Consider the following 25870-nt stretch of genomic DNA (forward strand, 5'->3'; position numbering starts at 1 on the left):
ATAAATATTGAATTAAATAAAATAAATAAATACAATATACACTGATATGCAAATGTCATTTAATTAAAATAATGACCCCAGAAAAAAATAATGACGGTGCCAAGTCGGCGTACCTTGCCTTTTTCATATAGCTAATCTTGCGCTATCATCATTAATGGTCCACTGCCGCAAGACTTTAGGAACCCAGTTTCAAGGGTATTATTGTTCCCATGTATTTATTTCAACTTATTTAACGCCCACTCGCGCAACAAACAGAAAATAATTCAACTCTATTTGCATTAGAAGCAGTAATAAGCTGTTTCCTAAGAGCGGACTGACGTTTCAAGTTTTGTTTGAAAAAGTTCATTTTAAGAAGAATGTAATTTATTCGACAGTCGTTAACCAGGCACAGTTTTCACTACACAGACACCTGCCAGTTAGGAGTCGGTCGCTGCAAGACATGAATCTAGCCGTGAAGTTAGCTTTTTACAGTCTGTTGTCTTCCTGCTTACGTTTTCCACCATATATCGATTTACTCAAACTGTGTTCAATTTTTGTCTGGGGTAAAACGCTACGATTAAGGAATATCCATCATCACGCGTAGCCGGAGATCAACTTCTCTGCGTCCTTCAATTTTGTTTTAGAAAGAAAAAAAAGTGGTAGTTTCTGAAGTCTAGTACTTTTCGAGATCTTGTGTACGCTTAGATCCCGTAAAGTCCCTGATAATAAGGAACCTTTACAAGAGAAACAACCAGAGTCTACACCATGGTAGAAGCTCAAGAATCACTGTGGTCGTCATATATCGCTAATTGCGTCTTCAACGCTTTCTTGTGTTACACCACCATCATGTTGAACATTATAACAATCCACACAGTAAGAAAAACTTCATCGATGCCAACACCTTTGAAAATATTACTTCTGAGCCTGGCTGTTTCTGATCTTGGGGTTGGTTTTGTGGTACAGCCATTATACATTACACGTCTGCTGATACAGTCCACATCAAACACTGCGAAAAGTGCGGTAGATAAGTCCACGTCGATTGCGTTCCTCACCCTGGCGAAGTTCCTTTCTTTCGCCTCGTGTTTTGGTGTCACGGCTCTAAGTATTGACAGATTCTTAGCTGTCCATCTCCATCTCAGATACAAGGAACTAGTGACTCGCAAACGTGTTGTTGCTGTAGTGATTTTGACGTGGATATTTAGCGCATTTCTTTCACTGATGAAGTTGATGGGTCTGAAAAAGAAGGAAAGGTTCGTTGTTTATACAGTCACCAACATTCTCTGTCTCGTGACTACAGCATTGCTTTACTTCAAGCTTTATTTAGTTGTAAAACACCACGCCAACCAAATTAAGACTCCTCAAGTACAACAAGCAGGCCAAAGTGAACAGACATCAAATGCCCTGAGGCTCAGAAAATCCGCACTTGGTACATTCTATGTGTTTCTCGTATTTCTGGTTTGTTATTTACCACAGCTTTGTCATTATTTTGCTACCACAATTCACGGGACGAACAACACTGGGAGGATTTTACCTCGCTACGCTTTTACGATGGTATTCCTCAATTCATCTCTCAATCCTCTGATTTACTGTTGGAAGATGAGACACATTCGACACGCCCTTATGAACATGCTGCGTAAAATGTTGCCAAGTGGCAACTAAGGGAAGCTTTTGTTATTTAGTAACACTGAACAACTCAGTAAAAAGGTTCGTCTAACGCTGATAGTTGCTCTGCGGACTTCTGCTGCTCTTAAAGCATATATTAGCCAAAATGTCTCGATGGGAAAAAGCAAGTTATAATTACTTGTGCCGTGAGGCCACGAGTCTTGAAATGGCCAACGTTTTAATTTTTTTTCGTGCCACGAATTTCCACGGGTACCCCAAGGTATCACCTAAAAGTCTACGAGACTTTGTAGATAGTCTCTCTATTACGGGTGGGATGAGGAAAACAAGGAATTTCTGATCCTCTGCTTATCGGAGTTTGTTTTCACGTTTATGAACATAATATTGTTCCTTGATTTTAAAATAATCAACAGAACAGTGTGCAGGTGTAAAATTTAATTTGAATCGGCTAAAGCTTGGGTCGTCATCAATCAATCAATCAATCTTTATTCCTCCTAAGATAAAAAGACATATCTTAAGTTACATTTATTGCTAGAAGTAAACATACAGTATTTAGATAATAGAAAGATTTAAAAATTATATCTAAAAATAAGCCTATTTACAAAAGCATTTTTAAATCTATGAGTCTTAATCTCAGGGCGATGTGCGGTTTTGTTTCTAAGTTGATACCTTGTAGTTTCTTTCTTCTTCGAGCCAAAGCAGAAAAAGGCCTGGAATATCGGGACATATGCATTAATAAAAAGAAACAAACCCTTTGACACTGATATTGCGGTCCTTAATAGTTTTGTGTGCTCAACCTTATTTTGTTGCTCTGTTACCGAAGTAGTAATTGCCTATTATTTGAATTTTCGATAGCAATGGCATAACAAGAACTAGGTTCACTGTGAAGCTTTGCTTCGTCATATTTATTGCGCAGCATTGAAACCTATCCTTGCTATCCTTGATAAATATAATTGGATAAACGCCTTCGATCTAACACGATAGTTCCCGGGGAAGGGGAATTACTCCCTATAATGGACTATACGAGGAAGGTTCGACCAAACTGGGTACTTGACACAGAAAGTGTAGCTCGGTTCTTCAAACCCTGACCCTATTCCAGATCAAAATATGTAATTTTCTGGTACTTTTTTCAAACCTGGGCTGTAAAATCTATACCCATTTTCAAACCTGGTTTCTAGAATCAATACCTATTTTCAGACTTTCGGACCAAAATGGTTAAAATCTATACCCTATTTCAGACCAAAATGACCCCAAACCATTCCCTTTGGCCCCACACATACCTATATAGGTTATATAGGTGAGTACTCCTCGGGTTCTTATAGCAGACTCGACCTAATCTGGTCTATCTCCGTAGCAGGGATGCTTGTAGGTGTTACAGCAAAATTCTTTCTGTAGTAGTAAACCTTTATTTAACTAGGGTAATCCAGTCAAAATACAAAAAGTATATCTGTTATCAATAGGATCCCTGTAATAACGTTAAGTATTAGCAAGAGATTCCCGTGGATGCTCCACTACCAGTGTTTCAGTACAGAAATCCCACGCACACTGACCAATGCCAAGCTTATGATCCACATTACTATCAATCCGAGTAAAACGCGTTGTTGTTCAAGCATTGTTCAAGTGCTTATACGATCCATCCCGAAAACTTTTGTTGCTAAACCACCGCTCATCTCTGTAGGCTTGATTACCAGGCGCTGTTCGGGAAATGAGCGCACGATCACCCCCAGCCGGACCCGAGGAAGTGGCGGAAATCGAGCCAATCATCTCTGAGGACTGAAAAAAAAAGTACTTATCATCAGTTGTGGTTTTTAACGGATATGGGACAAGGCCGATTAAGTTTATTGACCGCGACACATCGTGGTGCACGCGTACAGGGGAAAAAAGGTTGTCAACAAGATTGAAATTCCGAAACTGGCCAACGATCAAACAGACCTATGTGACAAAATGAGCTATCATTTCAAACCACAATGAATAACACCCTTCATGACTTTCGATCAGTCTTTCCCGGCAAGCAGCATCGCACTTCGCCAGGTAACCTTTACCTTCACAGGTACAGTTGTATTAGATAAGTTATATCGCGCGCGATTGCCTGTCAGTCACTATCCCTGTCTATTCGTAGTCTTAGTTATGTATAGCCTAGAAGCTATAAATAAATGAAATGGAATAACAACTGGTAGGACATGAAGTCAAGATAGGCACTAAAGGGCGGTATATGTCTCAATGACATTCATATTACCTTAACGGCGCTTTTTAATGTCCCTTATTCTGCCTTGAGGACATGTGGATGTTCAATATATTTAAACCCTTAGGGCAGAATAAGGAACACGTTAGGAAATTAAATCTCGCATTAGGCACATTCAGTGCCTATCTTGTATAATTGTCTTATTCCATATGCATTTACTGAACTTGTTTTCATTATGTTTAATTTTATCTTTCTTGTATCTTTCTTCCTTTATTAAAAAGTAGTATACTTGGGGACAGCCAATTGATTACCTTTCATCGTAATTGATGAAAACTCTTTGTTGTTCCACATAATGAAACATTTGTTGAAGATTAGAATCATTCCGAAATACACCTATGTATTAAGCCACGAATTTCAGTAAGCAATGTATTATTATCGTCAAATTAATCTATAACGTCTTGTATGTCTTCACCAATAAATTCAGTTGGCAGACTCCAATCCGCTCCTCAAAATAATAGTGATACTAACCTTAACTCTACTGTTAATACTAATGCTGGTCATAATGATAATGATGTTAGTAGTGAGGTAGCCGAAAACGAAAACAAGGGAGTCACGATTCCAAAGCGAAAGCCCCATGCCACATGTGACATATGGGTGCAATGAGCACTTAATTAAGTGCTGCAGCAACAAATGGTCCGAACATGCTTCGGAAGCAGTAAAGAAAAAAGATTTCAAAGTTCTGGGGGAACTTAAAATTCCGACAGACCGTCGATCACAACATTATTGCCCGATATTGTAGAAATAATAATAATAATAGTAGTCATAGATAAGAAAAGTAAAGTGTATCAAATTGTCATCGGCGTGGCTTGCCCGGGCGATAGCAGAGTCGAAGAGAAAGAGGAGAAAAAGTTTAAAAGTATCGTGGCTGATCTGGCCACTAACATCAAGGAACTACTCTTTTTTCCCGTTTTTTAAAGCAATCCATGTCGACAGGTGTTGACCGCTACAGACAACATGGCACTTAACTTTTGGCGCTACGATTTCTTAACTGGGTTGGTTAGGGAACAAGGAGAAATAGTAAGTCATCATCTTTTCTGTTGTTCAGTACATTTCTTTATTCCTAGAATATATGCCTTATTCATAACTACCTTTATATCACCACCATTAAAAATCCCTATGATATAAAACTCACGGAGTCGAATTCATCCTGCAGACTCCAACAGACGAGCTCCAGTCTTATATTAGAGTAGACACTAATCTGCAAATGTCATTTCATTAAAAAATGACCCTAGAAAAAAATAATGACGGTGCTAAGTCGGCGTACCTTGCCTTTTTCATATAGCTCATCTTCCGCTATCATCATTAATGGTCCACTGCCGCAAGGCTTTAGGATCCGCAGTTTCAAAGGGATTATTGTTCTCATGTATTTATTACAACTTATTTAACGCCCACTCGCGCAACTAACAGAAAATAATTCAACTCCATTTGCATTAGAAGCAGTAATAAGCTGTTTCCTAAGAGCGGAATGACCTTTCATGTTTTGTTTGAAGGCGTTCATTTTAAGAAAAATATAATTTATTCGACAGTCGTTAACCAGGCACAGTTTTCACTACACAGACACCTGCCAGTTAGGAGTCGGTCGCTGCAAGACATAAAACTCGCCGTAAGGTGAGCTTTCTACAGCCTGTTGTCTTCCTGCTTACGTTTTCCACCATCAATCGATTTACTCAAACGCTGTTCACTTTTTGTCTGGGGTAAAACGCTACGATTAAGAAATATCCATCATCACGCGTAGCCGGAGATCAACTTTTCTGCGTCCTTCACTATTGTTTCAGAAAGAAAAATAACAAAGTGGTATTGGCTGGAGTTTCGTACCTTTCGAGATCTTGTGTACGCTTAGAGTCCGTAAAGTCCCTGATAATAAGGAACCTTTACAAGAGAAACAACCAGAGTCTACACCATGGTAGAAGCTCAAGAATCACTGTGGTCGTCATATATCGCTAATTGCGTCTTCAACGCTTTCTTGTGTTACACCACCATCATGTTGAACATTATAACAATCCACGCAGTAAGAAAAACTTCATCGATGCCAAAACCTTTGAAAATAATACTTCTGAGCCTGGCTGTTTCTGATCTTGGGGTTGGTTTGGTGGTACAGCCATTGTACATTACACGTCTGCTGATACAGTCGACATTAAACACTGCGAACAGTGCGGTTGATAAGTCCACGTCGCTTGCGTTCCTCACCCTGGCAAAGTTCCTTTCTTTCGCCTCGTGTTTTGGTGTCACGGCTCTAAGTATTGACAGATTCTTAGCTGTTCATCTCCATCTCAGATACAAGGAACTAGTGACTCGCAAACGTGTTGTTGCTGTAGTGATCTTGACGTGGATATTTAGCGCATTTCTTTCACTAATGAAGTTGATGGGTCCGAGAAAGAAGGAAAGGTTCGTTGTTTATACAGTCACCAACATTCTCTGTCTCGTGACCACAGCATTGCTTTACCTCAAGCTTTATTTAGTTGTAAAACACCACACCAACGAAATTCAGGCTCTTCAACTACAACAAGCAGGCCAAAGTGAACAGACATCAAACGCCCTGAAGCTCAGAAAATCCGCACTTGGTACATTCTATGTGTTTCTCGTATTTCTGGTTTGTTATTTACCACAGCTTTGTCATTATTTTGCTACCACAATTCACGGGACGAACAACACTGGGAGGATTTTATCTCGCTACGCTTTCACGATGGTATTTCTCAATTCATCTCTCAATCCCCTGATTTACTGTTGGAAGATGAGACACATTCGACACACCCTCATGAACATGCTGCGTAAAATGTTGCCAAGTGGCAACTAAGGAAAGCTTTTGTTATTTAGTAACACTGAACAACTCAGTAAAAAGGTTCGTCTAACGCTGATAGTTGCTCCGCGGACTTCTAATGCTCTTAAAGCATATATTAGCCAAAATGTCTCGATGGGAAAAAGCAAGTTATAATTACTTGTGCCTTGAGGCTACAAGCCTTGAAATGGCCAACGTTCCAATTCTTTTTCGTGCCACGAATTTCCACGGGTACCTCAAGGAATCACCCAAAAGTCTACGATACTCTGTAGATAGTCTTTCTATTAGGGGTGGGATGAGGAAAACAAGGAATTTCTCTTCCTTTTCTTATCGGAGTTTGTTTTCACGTTTAGATATGAACATAATATTGTTCGTTGATTATAAAATAATCAACAAAACAGATAGCCTCCCACGCAGTTTTTTTTAGGGGACTCGTATTACCTCCTCCCCTTAAAGGAGGTAATACGAGTCCCCTAAAAACGTCTGCGTGAGAGGCTACAGAACAGACAGCAGAGAACTAGAGAGGCATCACTCCCCAAGGAGCAAGGACTTCAAAAGTAGTAACCGACCCTCGTTACTTTCGGAATTAGCAGCCTCACTACTTTCGGACGGTCTTTAGTTTCGGAGGTCTTTTAAGTTTCGGGGAGTAATAAACGCTATGATACTTTGGGGTGGTCGATACTTTTGGGCTTTACTAGAGGCCACATGTTTTACGTTACTTTCTGGGCGTCGTTACTTTCGGAATTTTACGTTAAATTGTTTCCTGATTCTATCATTTGGAGTTTAGAAAACAAAATTAGCTTTCAGGATGTAAAAATAAAGTTAAAGCGTTACAAGCTTTCGATTTGTTCTTGGAATATTTTTCAAGCAATTACCATCAGTCTTTTTTAGACATTTTTAGACATTTATTTTCTAAATATATGGAAATCATTTTACGTATACACTAATTTAAACAAAGTTCAATTTGCAAGTTTCTCGGGATCTAGGCATAGTGTCAAAAAACTAACAAGAGTAAAATGTGCAGGTGTAAAATTTAATTTGAATAAAGCTTGGGTCGTCATCAATCAATCAATCTTTATTCCTACTAAGATAAAAAGACATATCTTAAGTTACATTTATTGTTAAAAGTAAACATACACTTTAGACAAAGGCAATTTGCCGACGAACGGAAGTGGCTGTTCGTTTCAGCAGACGTTCGTGGGGAACGAACGTCAGCGTGGGAGGCTATTAGTATGTAGATAAAAGACAGATTTAAAAATTATTTCTAAAAATAAACCTATTAATAAAAGCATTTTTTAAATTTATCAGTCTTAATCTCCGGGCGATGTGCGGTTTTGTTTCTAAGTTGATACCTAGTTTCTTTCTTCTTAGGCCAAAGTAGAGAAAGGCCTGGAATATCGGGACATATGCATTAAAAAAAAGAAACAAACCTTTTGACACTGATATTGCGGTCCTTAATAGTTTTGTGTGTTCAACTTTATTTTGTTGCTCTGTTACCGAGGTAGTAATTGCCTTATTATTTAAATTTTCGATAGCAATGGCATAACAAGAACTAGGTTCACTGTGAAGCTTTGCTTCATCATATTTATTACGCAGCATTGAAACGTATCCTTGCTATCCTTGATAAATATAATTGAATAAACCCCTTTCAATCTAACTCGATAGTTCCCGGGAAAGGGGAATTACCCCCTATAATGGACTATACGAGGAAGGTTCGACCAAACTGGGTACTTGACACAGAAAGTGTAGCTCGGTTCTTCAAACCCTGACCCTATTCCAGATCAAAATATGTAATTTTCTGGTACTTTTTTCAAACCTGGGCTGTAAAATTTATACCCATTTTCAAACCTGGTTTTTAGATTCAATACCTATTTTCAGACTTTCGGACCAAAATGATTAAACTCTATACCTTATTTCAGACCAAAATGACCCCAAACCATTCCCTTTGGCCCCACACATACCTAGTAGCTTATATAGGTGAGTACCCTTCTGGTTCTTATAGCAGACTCGACCAAGCCTGATCTATCTCCAGTAGCAGGGATGCTTGTAAGTGTTACAGCAAAATTCAGCCCTTTCTGTAGTAGTAAACCTTTATTTAACTAGGGTAATCCAGTCAGAATACAAAAAGTATATCTGTTATCAATAGGAGCCCTGTAATAACGTTATGTATTAGTAAGAGATTCCCGTGGATGCTCCACTATCAGTGTTTCAGTACAGAAAACCCACGCACACTGACCAATGCCAAGCGTATGATCCACATCACAATCAATCCGAGTAAAACGCGTTGTTGTTCAAACATTGTTCAAGTGCTTATACGATTGATCCTGAAAACTTTCGTTGCTAAACTACCTCTCATCTCCGTAAGCTGTTCGGGAAATGAGCGCACGATCAACCCCAGCCACACCCGAGGAAGTGGTTGAAATCGAGCCAATCATCTCCGAGGACTGAAAAACAGATATCCATGTCTGTTTGTGAAGAACATCACTAAACGCAAGAGACAAACAGCCAGGAAATAACCTCTATCTGAAATAAAATCCACCGCGGTTCTGCCTTATCATGATCAAAGAGGTGTCACTGAGAGGCTGTTCGCTGCTGTTTACGGACTTTTCAAGTCTGACACAAGTTCACACAACATATAGATCCCATTAGGTGCGACCCAAGGACGCTGTCGATCCAGATAAACAAGACGGAGCAGTCTACAAGATATACCCTGCGAATGTGGCAAGTCTATGTTGGAGAGACCGCGAGATTCATCTTCATCTCAGATACCAGGAAGTTGCGACTGACAAGCGCGTTGTTTCCACGGTGATCGCAATATGGGTGTTTAGTGTGTCTTTTTCTTTACTTCTGTTGTGGATACCACTGTCTATTTCTTCCACAATTCTTGGCGTAATCAGTATCGTCTGTTTTACTGCCACAGCTTTCTTTAATTTCAAGATATACTGAACCGTCAAAAGTTTCGCTAATCAAGTTCAACCTCTTCAGGATCAACAAATTGTCCACTTGAATTGTCCGCTTGAAGAAATCCGCCATTGGTACATTCTACATATATTTCGTGTTTTTGCTTTGTTATTTGCCTCATATTTTAGGTTTCGGTATCTCAATCATTTCCGGATCAAGTTCCAGATCAGGGGCCCGTTTCTCGAAAGACCCGGTAACATACCGGGCCCGACAAGTGTCTTGGGTGAAAAATGTTACTTAACAGAAGTCAAGTTTTTGTTAGCTTTGAATACCAAATTTCAAAATCTTTTAATTCTATAAACACATTGGTCAAGTACCATGTCTGTAATCACAGTGTAATCGGCGAAAAAAACATTTAAAAATATACTTACCGGGCCCGGTACGTTACGGGACTTTCGAGAAACGGGGCCCTGATCACAGTCCAATAATGGCATGCCAGTTAATATTGGTACAAATGATAATCACTTAGCCACAACAAATACCAACGATACACTAACTCGTTTACCCAAACAATTTATCTGGGAAAGTAATTCACCACAAAAATTTAGAGCCGCGCTACAATCAAGAGATATACAGAGAATGGTGCGCGATTTTCTTTTTGACAGTGGGACACACAGAAATATCAACACCTCCCTCGATGCAGTAGAAAAAAACTGTAAAACGCTGTTTAAACATTAAGGTCATTAAGAAACGACATGTTAGATTGCCTGCTAACAAAAAAATGGTTTGATAAAGATTGTCGTCTTAAACGACACGAGTTACGTAAACTTGTTAATCTAAAGCTTAGAGACGCCCTCAATATCATACTTAGGGAAAAATATCACACGGTCTTAAACCAGTACAAAAGCCTGCTGAAAGAGAAGAGGAAAGAATACTATCATGCTAAGATTTCGGAACTTGAAAAAACAGTAGATAACTTGAACAGCTGAAGCTTTTGGAATTGTTTAAAATCGATGGACGACTCTGTTCAGGAACGAAATAACCCCCCGATATCGGAAGAAAGTTGGATGACACACCTCGAATCGCTACACTCTAACGTTTAATCAACCCCTTAATTCACACCAAGAAGCGACTCGCAGTGCGTTTCATAGACTAGAAAATGCGACTCATTCCAACTCCTTGGACTACCTTATATCTGAACTTGAAATACGTACAGCGGCAGAAAAGCTAAAAAACAATAAATCTCCATATTCAGATAGAATCAAAAATGAAATGATCAAGTCCAGCTTAAATAACTTGTAAAAGGTTTTCAATGTTGTTCAATGTTGGATTTTTTTTTTTTTTTTATCAGCATTGCCTCCTTATCAAACGCTAGCTATCGCGCAAAAGTGCCTTACCGAAAACCTTTATTGACTGATTTTTCATTCAGTGTTGATCCTTTCTCGTTCTTTATCAAAAGTGTATCAAACAATATCTGTTGTGAATAAAGGAAAGCGTCATAACTTAATTACTGCTTCGTAACCAGGCGCTTTTAGGGTTTTCGGCAAGCGGAGCGGACGGCCGGGAAATCTACGGCAAGGTTTCACAGTAAGCACAAGGCACCAAGTCAAAACAAGATAATTCTGAGTTAAAAGTAATGATATTGTACGCCATTATCATCCTGGCTTAGCTTAAGGGGGAAACACAAACGCCTTGTAACTTGTAGCTTTCACATTTGTATACCATATTTAATGCGTTTTTATTGGTTTTGGAACCAATTCGGACGATTTTCTGCGGTTTTGGAGGTATCCAGAAATCCAAGATGGCGGCTGTGAAGAACAAATGTCATGTTCTCACGTGATGTAGCATCATCGATGCACTTTGCGGACCTAAAAAGAGTAAAAGAGTGACATCAGAAATACTGTACTGCGCCTCCCCCCCCCCCCCCCCCACCCAACCCTACCCCTTCCCAGGCTCAGGAACGAAACTTTTTACTAATTCTTTGAATTTTCTATGTTTTACCAAGTTTTTCGCAGGCTGCTTCCAGTTTAGCCCATGCACCTTATGGAGACTCAGGAAACGTCTTGATTTACTACTCCATCCATATTAAATTACCACAACCAAGTAACCAAAGGATTAGCCAAACTCATGATCTGATTGGATATATAAGGTTGCTCTTGTTAACAATTAGACGGCAAGCTCGAGGTTTCTATTGGCTGATAGTTGGCATACGTGGAATATATTTTATAGTTCATTTCTAGAACACACTTAACGGGAACTTGATGTTTGAAGTTGATCAGTTTTACTAATACATACCAAACCAAACATTTGAAAGGACTTAAGTTCACGCACGCTGGGTGATATGCCTCCCATGCAATCAAGCTTGTAGAGTCGATGTTCTAGAACATGGGCTCAAACCAGTAACGCAAATTTCCAGTATCTGAATTCCTTTGAGATTAAGCGCGTTTACACTCCAGAATTCTTTGATTTCACTCAGTGACACGGCCAAACCGATGAGACCCAACGGATTTGTGGGTAGTGTTTAAACAATAACCTCATTTCCAAAATCAATAATTACCATTCTCATTATTTGCAATAAAAAATACAGTGCTGACTTATTTCTTCCGAATAACTTGCTACCAAATATTGCTTAAGTTCATTGCCTGTTTTGAACTTAGGCAAATAGCGAATTGTATGTCACTCAAATTGGCCCTTGTTGGCCAGCTTCCTTTGACAGTTTTCATCAATTACCACGTGCGACTAATTTTTGTCATCAGCCCACGCACGAGAATAGAATATTATGCAAAAAAATTAGTACAGTTATACCCATAAAGACATTTAGTCTCATCGTTCACGGCTTATACTTTTAGGTGTCAACGTTTTTGCAATCGAGTGTATTTGGAAATGGCAGAGGGTTGCAAGTAGTCAACCATTTATCTCTGAGTTCACATAATATGATGTTGTCCCGCTTTGTGGGTGGACACACTTGATAATTGTCTATAGCCTGACCTATCACTTAACTTGAGAACGAAGTAATTTATTCAAAGTGTGGTAAAATTTTATGAAACGGCTAAAACATCTGTCTTAAGAAAATCGGGAGCGCAGAGATCAAATCAGTAAACAAAAGCTGAGACGTTTTGTGCAGTCAGTCTCTTCTTGAGAACATCTTTTGCAAATCCATCTTTGGAACAAAGCTAAAGTGTGTGGAAAAGTGGACAGTTGGACTCATGTGACCACTTTCTTACAGCCTTACAACTTCGTTGTACTTGACTGCTCAAACCTACTTCTGAAACAGCTGTTGAGATGGCGCCAAGGAACTGAAAAAACCCTGACCGTGTTATTGGAGGGTCTTTTGTCCTAAACGCTCTCTTTCTACATACTTACTTTCGTGTCGCCGAAACTATCTGCTGTTCGCTAAAACTGAGTCTGAGTTAATGGAGAATTCTGCCTGTAAATTTCTGTTGCAGTACCAACCTTCAAGGTCTGAAGCTGAAAAGCTCCACTCGACGTACATTGCTTGTTTTGTGATCAATGCCTTTTCGTCGTGCACCGCCATCATACTGAATAGCATTACAATTTACGCTTTGAGAAAGGTTTCACCCATGGAAAAGTCTCTTAAAACACTGCTACTTAGTATGGCTGCTTCCGATCTTGGTGTTGGATTATTGGTTCAGCCAATTACAATCGGAGTATTAGTGTTGTGGCTGCTGCAAACCAATCCTACTTGCACTACTTACACCGCTTTTACCATCATCGCAACTTTGTTTTCCTTTGCGTCCTTCTTTAGTGTCACATTGATAAGTGCAGACAGGTTCTTGGCTATTCATATTCATCTCAGATACCAGGACCTTGTGACTCTCAATAGAGTTGTTATTGCTACAATCTCAATTTGGATCTTCAGTGCATTTTTTTCGCTTATCATGCTGTGGATCCCACTGATCGTCACCTATGTCATTTTTGCAGTTATCGAGGTTACCTGTCTTGCAGCTACAACGTTTTTCAATTACAAAATTTATTTGGCTGTTCGTCATCACACAAACCAAATCCAAGTCCTTCAAGTACAAGAAATAGGAGAGAACAGAGAAATGGCTTCAAATTATGCTAATCTCCGAAAATCAGCCCTTAGTACATTTCACGTTTATCTGCTGTTCATGCTTTGCTACTTGCCAAATATTTGCGGTTATGTTGCCATAACAATACATGGCTCAGGTACCACCATAAAAGGTTCGTCAGTCTACATGCTTACCCTGGTGTTTCTGAATTCATCCCTCAATCCCCTGATTTACTGCTGGAAGATGAAACAGGTTCGACAGTCAGTGATAGACACACTGCGAAACATATTGTTTTGTAATTAAACTTAGCAGGTCTTAGAGTGACAGTGGACTCGGTTAAGCAATAAAACGTTTTTGTTTTTCGAGCATGCAATGCAAAATAGCGTAGCGTCCGGTGGAGAAACCATTGCTCGCAGGGTAAATAAAATTTGAATATGCGAAACTTTCGCGGAAACATTTCCGTACGCTGGAAAACTGGCGTTAAAGGATTACATGTAGAGGCTATCTGAACAGCAAAATAATTAAATACAATAACGGGATATGGATACATCATTCCGTTAAATAGAACAGGGAGAACTTGTAAAAAAAAGAAAAGAGAATTTCATTTATGTTTATTATTTTAACTGTTTGTACACGCCTTGCCGTACGAGCGGAACATTTCACGTCAAACTGTGTTCAAGAAAAAAATAATCAGTTTATGAAATCCTTGGTCTCCTCAATAAAATAAAAGCCGCTAGACATATTTCGAAAAATAACGTAGAGACCAAGTGTACAACATTTGAACCTACTGGTCAGTATTTGGTCGTCCTCGCCTCTGGGTCTCCGCGAATGACTTTGATTATCATGAAGCAATTCGTCTTGTCTCGGCTTGGTGTGTACCATCTTATATTTTCGATTCATTGGTTGCGAATGACAACAAATACTAAAAAAAGAAGAAGAAGATCAAGAGGAAGAAGAAAAGAGCGAAGCAGATGGACCAATCTTAAAGTTAATCATCTCAGGCTGAGTTACAACATACATGTACTTTAGGAAATTTTACTAATATATGCTAAGCAAGTGAAACAAAGAGTTAAGCCCGTCTGCAATTGGAAGTGTTATTAAAGAGTCACTTTCTCTAACGCAAACTGGTGATCAAGCAAAATTTAATCAAGCCTTGTTTCGAGTAATTTATGTTTCTTTGATCGACCTTTTTGTTGTTGTTGTTGTTGTTCTTTTACTTTTGTTTTTCTAGCCAACAGGCCCACTTTTACGAGAGAGAGAGCGCAAAAGAAAACGATTTATTTCTGGGAATGGCCCGAGTGGATTTAAAAAAGACAAAATTGACAGATGAGCCGATTTTGATCACTTTTCTTTCCTTCAGGAAACGCCATTTGACATTAAACTTTCTTCTGTCTTCAGTATTTTACGTGTGCACTTTGGTCAATTGTACTCATACATGCTGAGCGAAAACAAAAAGCTAAGCCTCTTTACAGTTAGACGTGCTATTAACAAAACACTTTCTGTTATACAAAACGGCCAATACCAAAAGGGGGTTTGCAGGTGGCCATCGGTTTGTGACAATTTAATTTGACTTCCCGGTTGTTGACTGGCTGAACATTTATTTCTTAATGCTCGTTCTTGGGATCTGGCCTATTACTCCTCTTTGAAGAAAATATATTCAACGATTGTCATGGGCTTCCACTAATTTTCTTCCAGCCATTGTGAATACAGGTTATTAAAGTTCAAGAGCCCATTTTCCGCTAGATTTATGTACTGAATGAAAAGCCCTTTTGAACAGGGTGCTAGAAACACATCTTAAACACTAAATTTAAAAATAGTTTTTAATCTCTAAAAATTTTAGTTTCTTACCGACACTAGTTAAACAATATAGTGCTTCTCGATGCATCGAGCGATCATCGCCCGATAATTGATCATGCAAATTGGATGCTATGTAAATACTGCTTAAGAGCTTTGTTTAAATATTCAAAGAAACTAGCAGATCGAGGAAAATCTCTAAAGCTGAATATAACAACACAATACGGTCAACTATACCATACTACATAATAAAAGTATATATATCTAAAAAGGCGTGCGCATTTTTTAAAATACCCCATTATGTAAATCGCCGTTACAACACAAGTACAGCGAGCTTAAAACATTTATCCACAGCAAGCTTGTGGCACTGATCAGGGTTTGAATTCCAAAATTTTTACAGGTAGACTATTCCACAATTTGTTGACTCAGCTACATATAAAATAGACCTGTGTAACAATCTACAGCTCACTAAGTGTGGCCTTTTAGGCGACTGCCGGATTGATATAAAAGACCAATAAGTACACGGCATGAACTTTCTTCTCTTGGCGAGTGCTATCCATCCGGGTGAGCCAAAAAACTAAAACGTGCTAAATTCCTTCTTATAGAGCATGGAACAGTCAGAAAAAAAATACTTAAGAATTGATTCATGCTTAGCGTGCGTATATCGAGTTATGGATGCACGCGGGAAGTTTGGAGAGCACGAGAGAAGCGTAAGAGTTGCTCGAGGCCTAGCCGAGAGCAACTCTAGCTTCTTGAGTGCTCTCCAAACTTCCCAAGTGCATCCATAACTCGATATAGGCGCAGCTAAAAGCATGAACCAATTCTTTTATAACATAGTGAAAATAAAGTAAATGATTCTTGGAAAACAGGTTGTGTTCCCGATTAATTACAAAATTCTCTGTACAAAATAAAAAGCGAAAATGGTTTCTCATATCGGTTTAATCTTAATGTTTCATTAAGCTTCAAGCTCTTATAAATATACATTTTTTATGCTGTTGTCTCTCAGTAAAAGTTTTTTGATAACACAGCGCGCGCATGCTTCCCCCATCTGACTTGCACACGTCATCGGATGGACGCACGGCCGTGCGTATGTTGAGAAATGTACCATGATGACGCCAATAGGAATTAGATCAGGATGCACGCGCGCTATGTTATAATTTGAATTTCACACCCAAAGTGTGAAAGGAAGGAGGGGCTTGCCCTTTTATAGCGGAACTGCTTGTTGAAGTTACATATGAACCTGGTGAAAGACCTCGTCACCAGTCTCCAGTAGCTCAGCGGTTAGTGTATCCGGGTTATTGGTTCGATTCTCGACGTCAGGGGCAGAGATAGTTTTTGCCACGCACTTGGGATGATGAACATTGCATATTTTAGCTACATTTACACTTTCTTCCTTTATGAACAAGTAGTATACTTGGGGACAGCCAATTGATTTCCTTTCATCGTAATTGATGAAAACTCTTTGTTGTTCCACATAATGAAACATTTGCTGAACATTAGAATCATTCCGAAATACACCTATGTATTAAGCCATGAATTTCAGTAAGCAATTTATTACTATCATCTATAACGGCTAGTATGTCTTCACCAAAAAATTCAGTTGGCAGACTGCAATCCGCTCCTCAAAATAATTGTGATACTAACCTTAACTCTACTGTTAATACTAATGCTGGTCATAATGATAATGATGTTAGTATAGTGAAGTGGTCGAAAATGAAATCAAGAGAGCCACGATTCCAAAGCGAACGCCCCATGCCACGTTGTGACATATTTGTGCGATGAGCACTTTAAAGTACTACAACAACAATGGTCCGAACATGTTTCGGAAGCAGTAAATTAAAGAAAAATGATTTCGAAGTTCTGGGGGAACTTAAAATTTCGACAGACCGTCGGTAGGAACATCATCGCCCGATATTGTAGTCATAGATAAGAGAAGTAAAGTGTGTCAAATTGTCATCGGCGTGGCTTGCTCGGGCGATAGCAGATTCGAGGAGAAAGAGGAGAAAAAGTTCAAAAGTATCGTGGCTGATCTGGCCACTAACATCAAGAACTTGTAAAAGATGAAATCCGTCAAGATCACCTCATACAACAGTAATTGGAACACTTGGAACAGTGACTTGCAGACTGGAACAGTACCTCCAACAGATTGGCTCCAAAAAATGGCAACAATCCAAAAGTCTGTGCTTCTTGACACCACGCGAATCCTCAGGAGGGTCCCTCGAGATATGTCCAAGTGGACATAAAGCCCTCTACGTCGACCAGTAATGAAAAAACGTACAGCCTGGGATTGATGCTGGTTGATTCGTTAGTTTATTAATAGAAAAGGAAATTTAAATGCCTGAAAGTTTGCTGATTCTGGAGACTTTTATCACGACAACGCTTTGTTGTACTGTATTTGCGATAGCTTGTTTCATTAAAAATTTCGGACACCCGTTATTTTCGATGAGTACGTTATTACGAAAACTGACAAGCGTTATAGACAGCCTTACCTGCATCAGCTACAAAAAGCAGGAACTACTCTTTTTTTAAATCAATTCATGTTGACAGGTGTTGACCGCTACAGAAAACATGGCACTTTTGGGGCTTTGGGGCTTTTGGGGCTACGATTTCTTAACTGGGTTGGTTAGGGAACAAAGAGAAGCAAGAAGTCATCATCTTTTCTGTTGTTCAGTACATTTTTTTATTCCTAGAATATATGCCTTATTCATAGCTACCTTTATATCACCACCATTAAAAATCCCTATGATATAAAACTCAGGGAGTCGAATTCATCCTGCAGACTCCAATAGACGAGCTCCAGTCTTATATAAGCGTAGACAATCTCAATCTCTGGAAATTGACGGTGAAGTCATCACAGATCCAAAGCTAATCTCAGCCAACTTTGCATTCTTCTTCAAATCCATAATAGCAAATCTACGACAGACTCTTCCAGTGCCAGTGGTCTCAACCAGCTGCTCTCCTCAACTACTAACAGGTGTACAATTTAGTTTGTCACAAGTAACAATGGATTTTGCTTACAAACAACTGAAATCACTGAACTCCAAGAAATCATCTGGTCTACCTGATGTTCCTGTGCCACTTCTAAAGGATGGGGCAGAAGCCCTGGCGAAACCCCTAACCCTACTTATGAACAGAACAATCAATGAAGGAACGCTACCGGCTGATTGGAAACATGCTAATATCACGCCGGTTCATAAAGCTGGATCGAAATCGGAGCCGTCGAACTTTCGGCCAATCTCAGTACTTCCCGTCTTCTCCAACATACTTGAACGGGCTGTCCACCGTATGGTCTACAACTATTTACAGGAGCATAAGCTTCTTTCTCCTCTCCAATCTGGCTTCCGTCCATTTCATTCAACATCCACATGCCTCACACACGTGACAAACACTCTGCTTGAAAACATTGACAAAGGACTATTAACTGGCCTTATATTTTTAGACCTAAGTAAGGCCTTTGACACCTTAGATCATAACATCATGCTAGATAAGTTAGCTTTACTAGGAATGAATCGCTCCGCTGTCCAATGGTTTAGGTCCTATTTAACTACACGCACTCAAAGTGTTTGCGTAAATGGGCTCTTGTCTGAACCTCAGCCTATACCTTTTGGGGTCTCCCAGGGTAGCGTCCTTTACTCTTTATTATCTACATAAATGACCTACCCTTGGCGGTTCAAGGTTGTAGTGTTGAGCTATATGCTGACGATACACTTATCTATTTTGCAAGCAAGTCTGTAAGTGAAATTCAAGCTCAGTTAACTGGTAGCCTAACTTATGTCCTAAGCTGGCTTCATGCTAATTTTTTTATACTTAATCCTGGGAAAACGAAGATTATGCTTGTTGGCACCCATCAGAGGACCGCAGAGGCTGACGATCTAGTTATAGAAATCAGTAACACGCCTTTAGAAAGGGTTAATAAGTTCAAATACCTTGGGGTCCTCCTAGACAACACTCCATCCTGGAAGGATCACATTGAATATATTGGTAACAAGATGTCGTCAAGATTAGGTGTTCTGCGTCGAGCGCGTAAGGTTCTCCCCAAGCCAACTTGCCTAATGCTCTACAATACTATAGTTTTGCCATTATTTGATTACTGTTTGCCTGTCTGGGCTGGGAGCAAAGATTACCTAGAAAAGCTAAATAGACGTGCTGCATGCATTCTTGAAGGTCGATCAGTCGGGGCTGAGGAGTTAAAATTAACACTTGGTTGGCCCAACCTACAAGCGCGCAGAAATTATCTCAAATGCCTTTTAGTCCATAAATGTCTTCACGGAATAGCGCCTTCGTATTTACTTTCAGAGTTTAGTTTATAACACCAGAAGCCGTGATTTGTTGCGCCCTCCCTTCGCAAAAACCGCTAAGTATCAGGGGAGCTTCAGAATAAACGACGCTCGAACTTACAACACCATCCCGAGAACCATTAGACAGGTAGAGGCGTTCAGTGAGTTTAAAACTAAACTTAAGTGCCATCTTAAGCTATAACGTCTGCGGTACATGCTGCATTTAATTATTTGTCTAGTTTTCTTGTTATGTTTCAATGTTTTGTCTTGTACTGTGTCAGGGCTCCATTTAAACTAGCTCTGCTAAATTGGATGCCCCTGGATAAATATTGAATTAAATAAAATAAATAAATAAAATAGACACTGATATGCAAATGTCATTTAATTAAAATAATGACCCGAGAAAAAACTAATGACGGTGCCAAGTCGGCGTACCTTGCCTTTTTCATATAGCTAATCTTGCGCTATCATCATTAATGGTCCACTGCTGCAAGACTTTAACATCCGCAGTTTCAAAGGGATTATTGTTCTCAAGTATTTATTTCAACTTATTTAACGCTCACTCGCGCAACAAACAGAAAATAATTCAACTCTATTTGCATTAGAAACAGTAATAAGCTGTTTCCTAAGAGGGGAATGACGTTTCAAGTTTTGTTTGAAGGCGTTCATTTTAAGAAAACTGTAATATATTCGACAGTCGTTAACCAGGCACAGTTTTCACTACACAGACACCTGCCAGTTAGGAGTCGGTCGCTGCAAGACATAAAACAAGCCGTAAAGTGAGCTTTTTACAGTCTGTTGTCTTCCTGCTTACGTTTTCCACCATATATCGATTTACTCAAACTGTTTTCAATTTTTGTCTGGGGTAAAACGCTACGATTAAGGAATATCTATCATCACGCGTAGCCGGAGATCAACTTTTCTGCGTCCTTCACTCTTGTTTTAGAAAGAAAAAAAAGTGGTATTTTCTGGAGTTTAGTACTTTTCGAGATCTTGTGTACGCTTAGAGTCCGTAAAGTCCCTGAAAATAAGGAACCTTTACGAGAGAAACAACCAGAGTCTACACCATGGTAGAAGCTCAAGAATCACTGAGGTCGTCATATATCGCTAATTGCGTCTTCAACGCTTTCTTGTGTTACACCACCATCATGTTGAACATTATTACAATCCTCGCAGTAAGAAAAACTTCATCGATGCCAACACCTTTGAAAATATTACTTCTGAGCCTGGCTGTTTCTGATCTTGGGGTTGGTTTTGTGGTACAGCCATTGTACATTGCGCGTCTGCTGATACAGTCCACATCAAACACTGCGAACAGTGCGGTTGATAAGTCCACGTCGATCGCGTTCCTCACCCTAGCGAAGTTCCTTTCTTTCGCCTCGTGTTTTGGTGTCACGGCTCTAAGTATTGACAGATTCTTAGCTGTTCATCTCCATCTCAGATACAAGGAACTAGTGACTCGCAAACGTGTTGTTGCTGTAGTGATCTTGACGTGGATTTTTAGCGCATTTCTTTCACTGATGGAGTTGATGGGTCTGAAAAAGAAGAAAAGGTTCGTTGTTTATGCAGTCACCTACATTCTCTGTCTCGTGACCACAGCATTGCTTTACTTCAAGCTTTATTTAGTTGTAAAACACCACGCCAACCAAATTAAGACTCCTCAAGTACAACAAGCAGGCCAAAGTAAACAGACATCAAATGCCCTGAGGCTCAGAAAATCCGCACTTGGTACATTCTATGTGTTTCTCGTATTTCTGGTTTGTTATTTACCACAGCTTTGTCATTATTTTGCTACCACAATTCACGGGAGGAACAACACTAGGAGGATTTTATCTCGCTACGCTTTCACGATGGTATTCCTCAATTCGTCTCTCAATCCTCTGATTTACTGTTGGAAGATGAGACACATTCGACACACCCTCATGAACATGCTGCGTAAAATGTTTCCAAGTGGCAACTAAGGGAAGCTTTTGTTATTTAGTAACACTGAATTACCCAGTAAAAAGGTTCGTCTAACGCTGATAGTTGCTACGCGGACTTATGATGCTCTTAAAGCATATGTTAGCCAAAATGTCTTGATGGGAGAAAGCAAGTTATAATTACTTGCGCCGTGAGGCCACAAGTCTTGAAATGGCCAACGTTTCAATTCTTTTTCGTGCCACGAATTTTCACGGGTACCCCAAGGAATCACTTAAAAGTCTACGAGACTTTGTAGATAGTCTTTCTTTTAGGGGTGGGATGAGGAAAACAAGGAATTTCTCTTCCTTCCCTTATCGGAGTTTGTTTTCACGTTTATGAACATAATATTGTTCCTTGAGTTTAAAATAATCAACAGAACAGTGTGCAGGTGTAAAATTTAATTTGAATAAAGCTTGGGTCGTCATCAATCAATCAATCAATCTTTATTCCTCCTAAGATAAAAAGACATAAGTTACATTTATTGCTAGAAGTAAACATACAGTATGTAGACAATAGAAAGATTTAAAAATTATATCTAAAAATAAGCCTATTTACAAAAGCATTTTTAAATCTATCAGTCTTAATCTCTGGGCGATGTGCGGTTTTGTTCCTAAGTTGATACCTTGTAGTTTCTTTCTTCTTCGGGACAAAGCAGAAAAAGGCGTGGAATATCGGGACATATGCATTAATAAAAAGAAACAAACCCTTTGACACTGATATTGCGGTCCTTAATAATTTTGTGTGTTCAACGTTATTTTGTTGCTCTGTTACCGAGGTAGTAATTGCCTTATTATTTAAATTTTCGATAGCAATGGCATAACAAGAACTAGGTTCACTGTGAGGCTTTGCTTCATCATATTTATTGCGCAGCATTGAAACGTATCCTTGCTATCCTTGATAAATATAATTGAATAAACGCCTGTCAATCTAACACGATAGTTCCCGGGGAAGGGGAATTACTCCCTATAATGGACTATACGAGGAAGGTTCGACCAAACTGGTTATTTGACACAGAAAAGGCCGATACAGTTGAGAAAAATGTTAATAGCACCCTCCAAAAGACCAAGCCGTCTAAAACTAACATCACAAAGGCCGTACTAGCGTAGAACTAGACAGCAAGACCCTCCATAATAAGGAAACATTGACTGAGAGAGGTCCATACCGACCTCTTTACAAATTGAAGACCCAACTTTTCGTCTGCGCCGAACGTTGGGTACTTATACGAGTCTGTGTATAATATGGATCAGCCCTAAACACAAGCAACTACCTAGAATCTATGGTCTACGTAAGATACACAAGGCCAACGCACCATAAGGTCTGACTTATAGCCCGGGGTAAACTCCTCGGAATTTTTGGTGGGGTGTATGGCTCAGTTCTTCAAACCCTGACCATATTCCAGATCAAAATGTGTAATTTTCTGGTCCTATTTTCAAACCTGGGCTGTAAAATTTATACCCATTTTCAAACCTGGTTTCTAGAATCAATACCTATTTTCAGACTTTCGGACCAAAATGATTAAAATCTATACCTTATTTCAGACCAAAATGGTTAAAAGTTATACCTTATTTCAGACCAAAATGACCCCAAAACCATTCCCTTTGGCCCCACACAAACCTATATAGCTTATATAGGTGAGTACCCCTCGGGTTCTTATAGCAGACTCGACCTTGTCTGGTCTATCTCCGTAGCAGGGATGCTTGTAGGTGTTACAGCAAAATTCAGCCCTTTCTGTAGTAGTAAACCTATATTTAACTAGGGTAATCCAGTCAGAATACAAAAAATATATCTGTTATCAATAGGAGCCCTGTAGTAACGTTATGTATTAGTAAGAGATTCCCGTGGATGCTCCACTACCAGTGTTTCAGAACAGAAAATCTACGCACACTAACCAATACCAAGCGTATGATCCACATCACCATCAATCCGAGTAAAACGCGTTGTTGTTCAAACATTGTTGAAGTGCTTAATACACGATCGATCACGAAACCTTTCGTTGCTAAACCACCGCTCATCGCTGTAGGTTCGATTACCAGCCGCTGTTCGGGAAATGAGCGCACGATCACCCCTAGCCGGACCCGAGGAAGTGGCGGAAATCGAGCCAATCATCTCTGAAGACTGAAAAAAAAGCACTTATCGTCAATCGTGGTTTCTAACGGATATCTGTGTCTGTTTGTGAAGAACATCACTAAAAGCAAGACACAAACAGCCAGGAAATAACCTGCATCTGAAATAAAATCCACCGCGGTTCTGCCATATCATGATCAAAGAGGTGTCACTGAGAGGCTGTTCGCTGCTGCTTACGGTCTTTTTAAGTCTGACACAAGTTCACACAACATACAGATCTCATTAGGACGCTGTCGATCCAAATAAACAATACGGAGTAGTCTACAAGGTATACCCTGCGAATGTGGCAAGTCTATGTTGGAGAAACCGCGAGATTCATCTTCATCTCAGATACCAGGAAATTGTGACTCATAAGCGTGTTGTTTCCGCGGTGATCTCAATATGGATGTTCAGTGCGTCTTTTTCTTTACTTCTGTTGTGGATACCACTGTCTATTTTTTCCACAATTCTTGGCGTAATCAGTATCGTCTGCTTTACTACCACAGCTTTCTTTAATTACAAGATATACTCAATCGTCAAAACTCTCGCAAATCAAGTTCAACCTCTTCAGAATCAACAAATAGCACAAAGTACTGAAATAGCTAGCATTGTCCGCTTGAAGAAATCCGCCATTGGTACATTTTACATATATCTGGTGTTTTTGCTTTGTTATTTGCCTCATATTTTAGGTTTCGGTATCTCAATCATTTCCGGATCAAGTTTTGCAACGAAGCATTTGTTTATTTTCAGTACTATGTTGATATTTCTGAATTCATTTTTGAACCCTCTGATTTATTGCTGGAAGATGAGACACATTCGAAACTCCATTATGAACCTATTCCGGAATTTCATGTTGAATACAATAATAAATCGAAACTGATGACCATTATGATAAAAAAATGCTGACTCAAATTTACTGGAAATATTGAAAATTTACAAAACTTGTAAATCACAATTTCTATGTTTTGTAAATTTCAATTTTCTTCTTGTGGGTTTGTAAAACGAAATTTACATGAATTTTACAGTTTGGTGTGACCATGTAAATATGCTGTAAAAGGTGATTTACAGAGGGACTTTCAACAGTGGTATTTTAAAGACCATGTAAAAGAACTTGTAAAAATATTGCAGCAAAACTTACAGTATCCAGTACTGTAAATAATTGTAGATGTTTTTCAATGTTGTTCAATATTGGATTTGGGGCTTTAATCAGCATTGCCTCCTTATAAAACGCTAGCTAGCGTGCAAAAGTGCCTTATAGAAAACCTTTATTGACTGATTGTTCATTCAGTGCAGATCCTTTCTCGTAAGTATATCAAACAATATCTCTTGAAAAGAAAGGAAAGCGTCATAACTTAATTACTGCTTCGTACCCAGGCGCTTCCAGGGTTTTCGGCAAGCAGAGTGAAGGAAATCTACGGCAAGGTTTCATAGTAAGAACATGCAAGGCACAAAGTCAACACAATATAATTCTGAGTTAAAAGTAATGATATTGTACGCCATTATAAGCCTGGCTTAGCTTAAGGGGGAACACAAAGCCCTTGTAGTGCAGCGTTCACATTTGTATACCATTTTAATTGTGTCTTTATTGGTCTTGGAACCAATTCAGACGGTTTTCTGCCGTTTTGGAGGTATGCAGAAATCCAAGATGGCGGCTGAAAATAAAAATGACATGTTCTCACATGATGTTGCATCATCGATGCACTTTGCGGACCTAACAAGAGAAACGTCAGAAACACTATACTGCCCCCCAACCCAACCCCCCCCCCCCCCCCCCCCTCCCAGGCTCAGGAACGTTTACTAACTCTTTGAATTTTCTATGTTTTACAAAGTTTTTCGCAGGCTGCTTCCAGTTTTACCCATGCTCCTGGTGGGGACTCAGGAGACGTTCTTGGTTCACTACACCATCCAAATTAAATTACCACAACCCAGTAACCGACCGACCATTAGCCAAACTCATGACCTGATTGGATATATAAGGGTGTTCTTGTTAACAATTAGACTGCAAGCTAGAGGTTTCTATCGGCTGATAGTTGGCGAGGGTAGTTCATATGTGGAATATATTTTATAGTTCATTTCTAGAACACACTTAACGGGAACTTGATGTTTTAATTGTGTTTGATGTCGATCAGTTCTGATAATATATACCAAACCAAGCATTTGAAAGGACTTAAGTTCACGCACGCTGGGT

At 39.4% G+C, this 25870-nt stretch overlaps 4 protein-coding genes across 4 annotated transcripts in view; all 4 read left to right on the forward strand.

Annotated features, from left to right (window-relative positions):
* Nucleotides 1-25870, forward strand: part of LOC146458116 (uncharacterized) — a 133129-nt gene that overhangs the window by 82987 nt on the left and 24272 nt on the right. The gene's annotated exons all lie outside the window — the stretch shown is intronic.
* Nucleotides 732-1792, forward strand: LOC146458125 (adenosine receptor A2b-like). The gene has a single exon (XM_085091356.1). It carries the CDS (start codon nt 745-747, stop codon nt 1636-1638), a length of 894 nt encoding a protein of 297 aa, XP_084947482.1. The 5' UTR covers nt 732-744; the 3' UTR covers nt 1639-1792.
* LOC146458126 (adenosine receptor A2b-like) lies at nt 5076-6971 on the forward strand. The gene has a single exon (XM_085091276.1). It carries the CDS (start codon nt 5742-5744, stop codon nt 6633-6635), a length of 894 nt encoding a protein of 297 aa, XP_084947402.1. The 5' UTR covers nt 5076-5741; the 3' UTR covers nt 6636-6971.
* LOC146458127 (melanocortin receptor 4-like) lies at nt 20272-24511 on the forward strand. Its single transcript, XM_085091253.1, has one exon. It carries the CDS (start codon nt 20688-20690, stop codon nt 21579-21581), a length of 894 nt encoding a protein of 297 aa, XP_084947379.1. The 5' UTR covers nt 20272-20687; the 3' UTR covers nt 21582-24511.

The sequence above is a fragment of the Pavona decussata genome, unplaced genomic scaffold, assembly GCF_977016875.1.
Source record: "Pavona decussata unplaced genomic scaffold, jaPavDecu1.1 SCAFFOLD_234, whole genome shotgun sequence".
Taxonomy (NCBI): domain Eukaryota; kingdom Metazoa; phylum Cnidaria; class Anthozoa; order Scleractinia; family Agariciidae; genus Pavona; species Pavona decussata.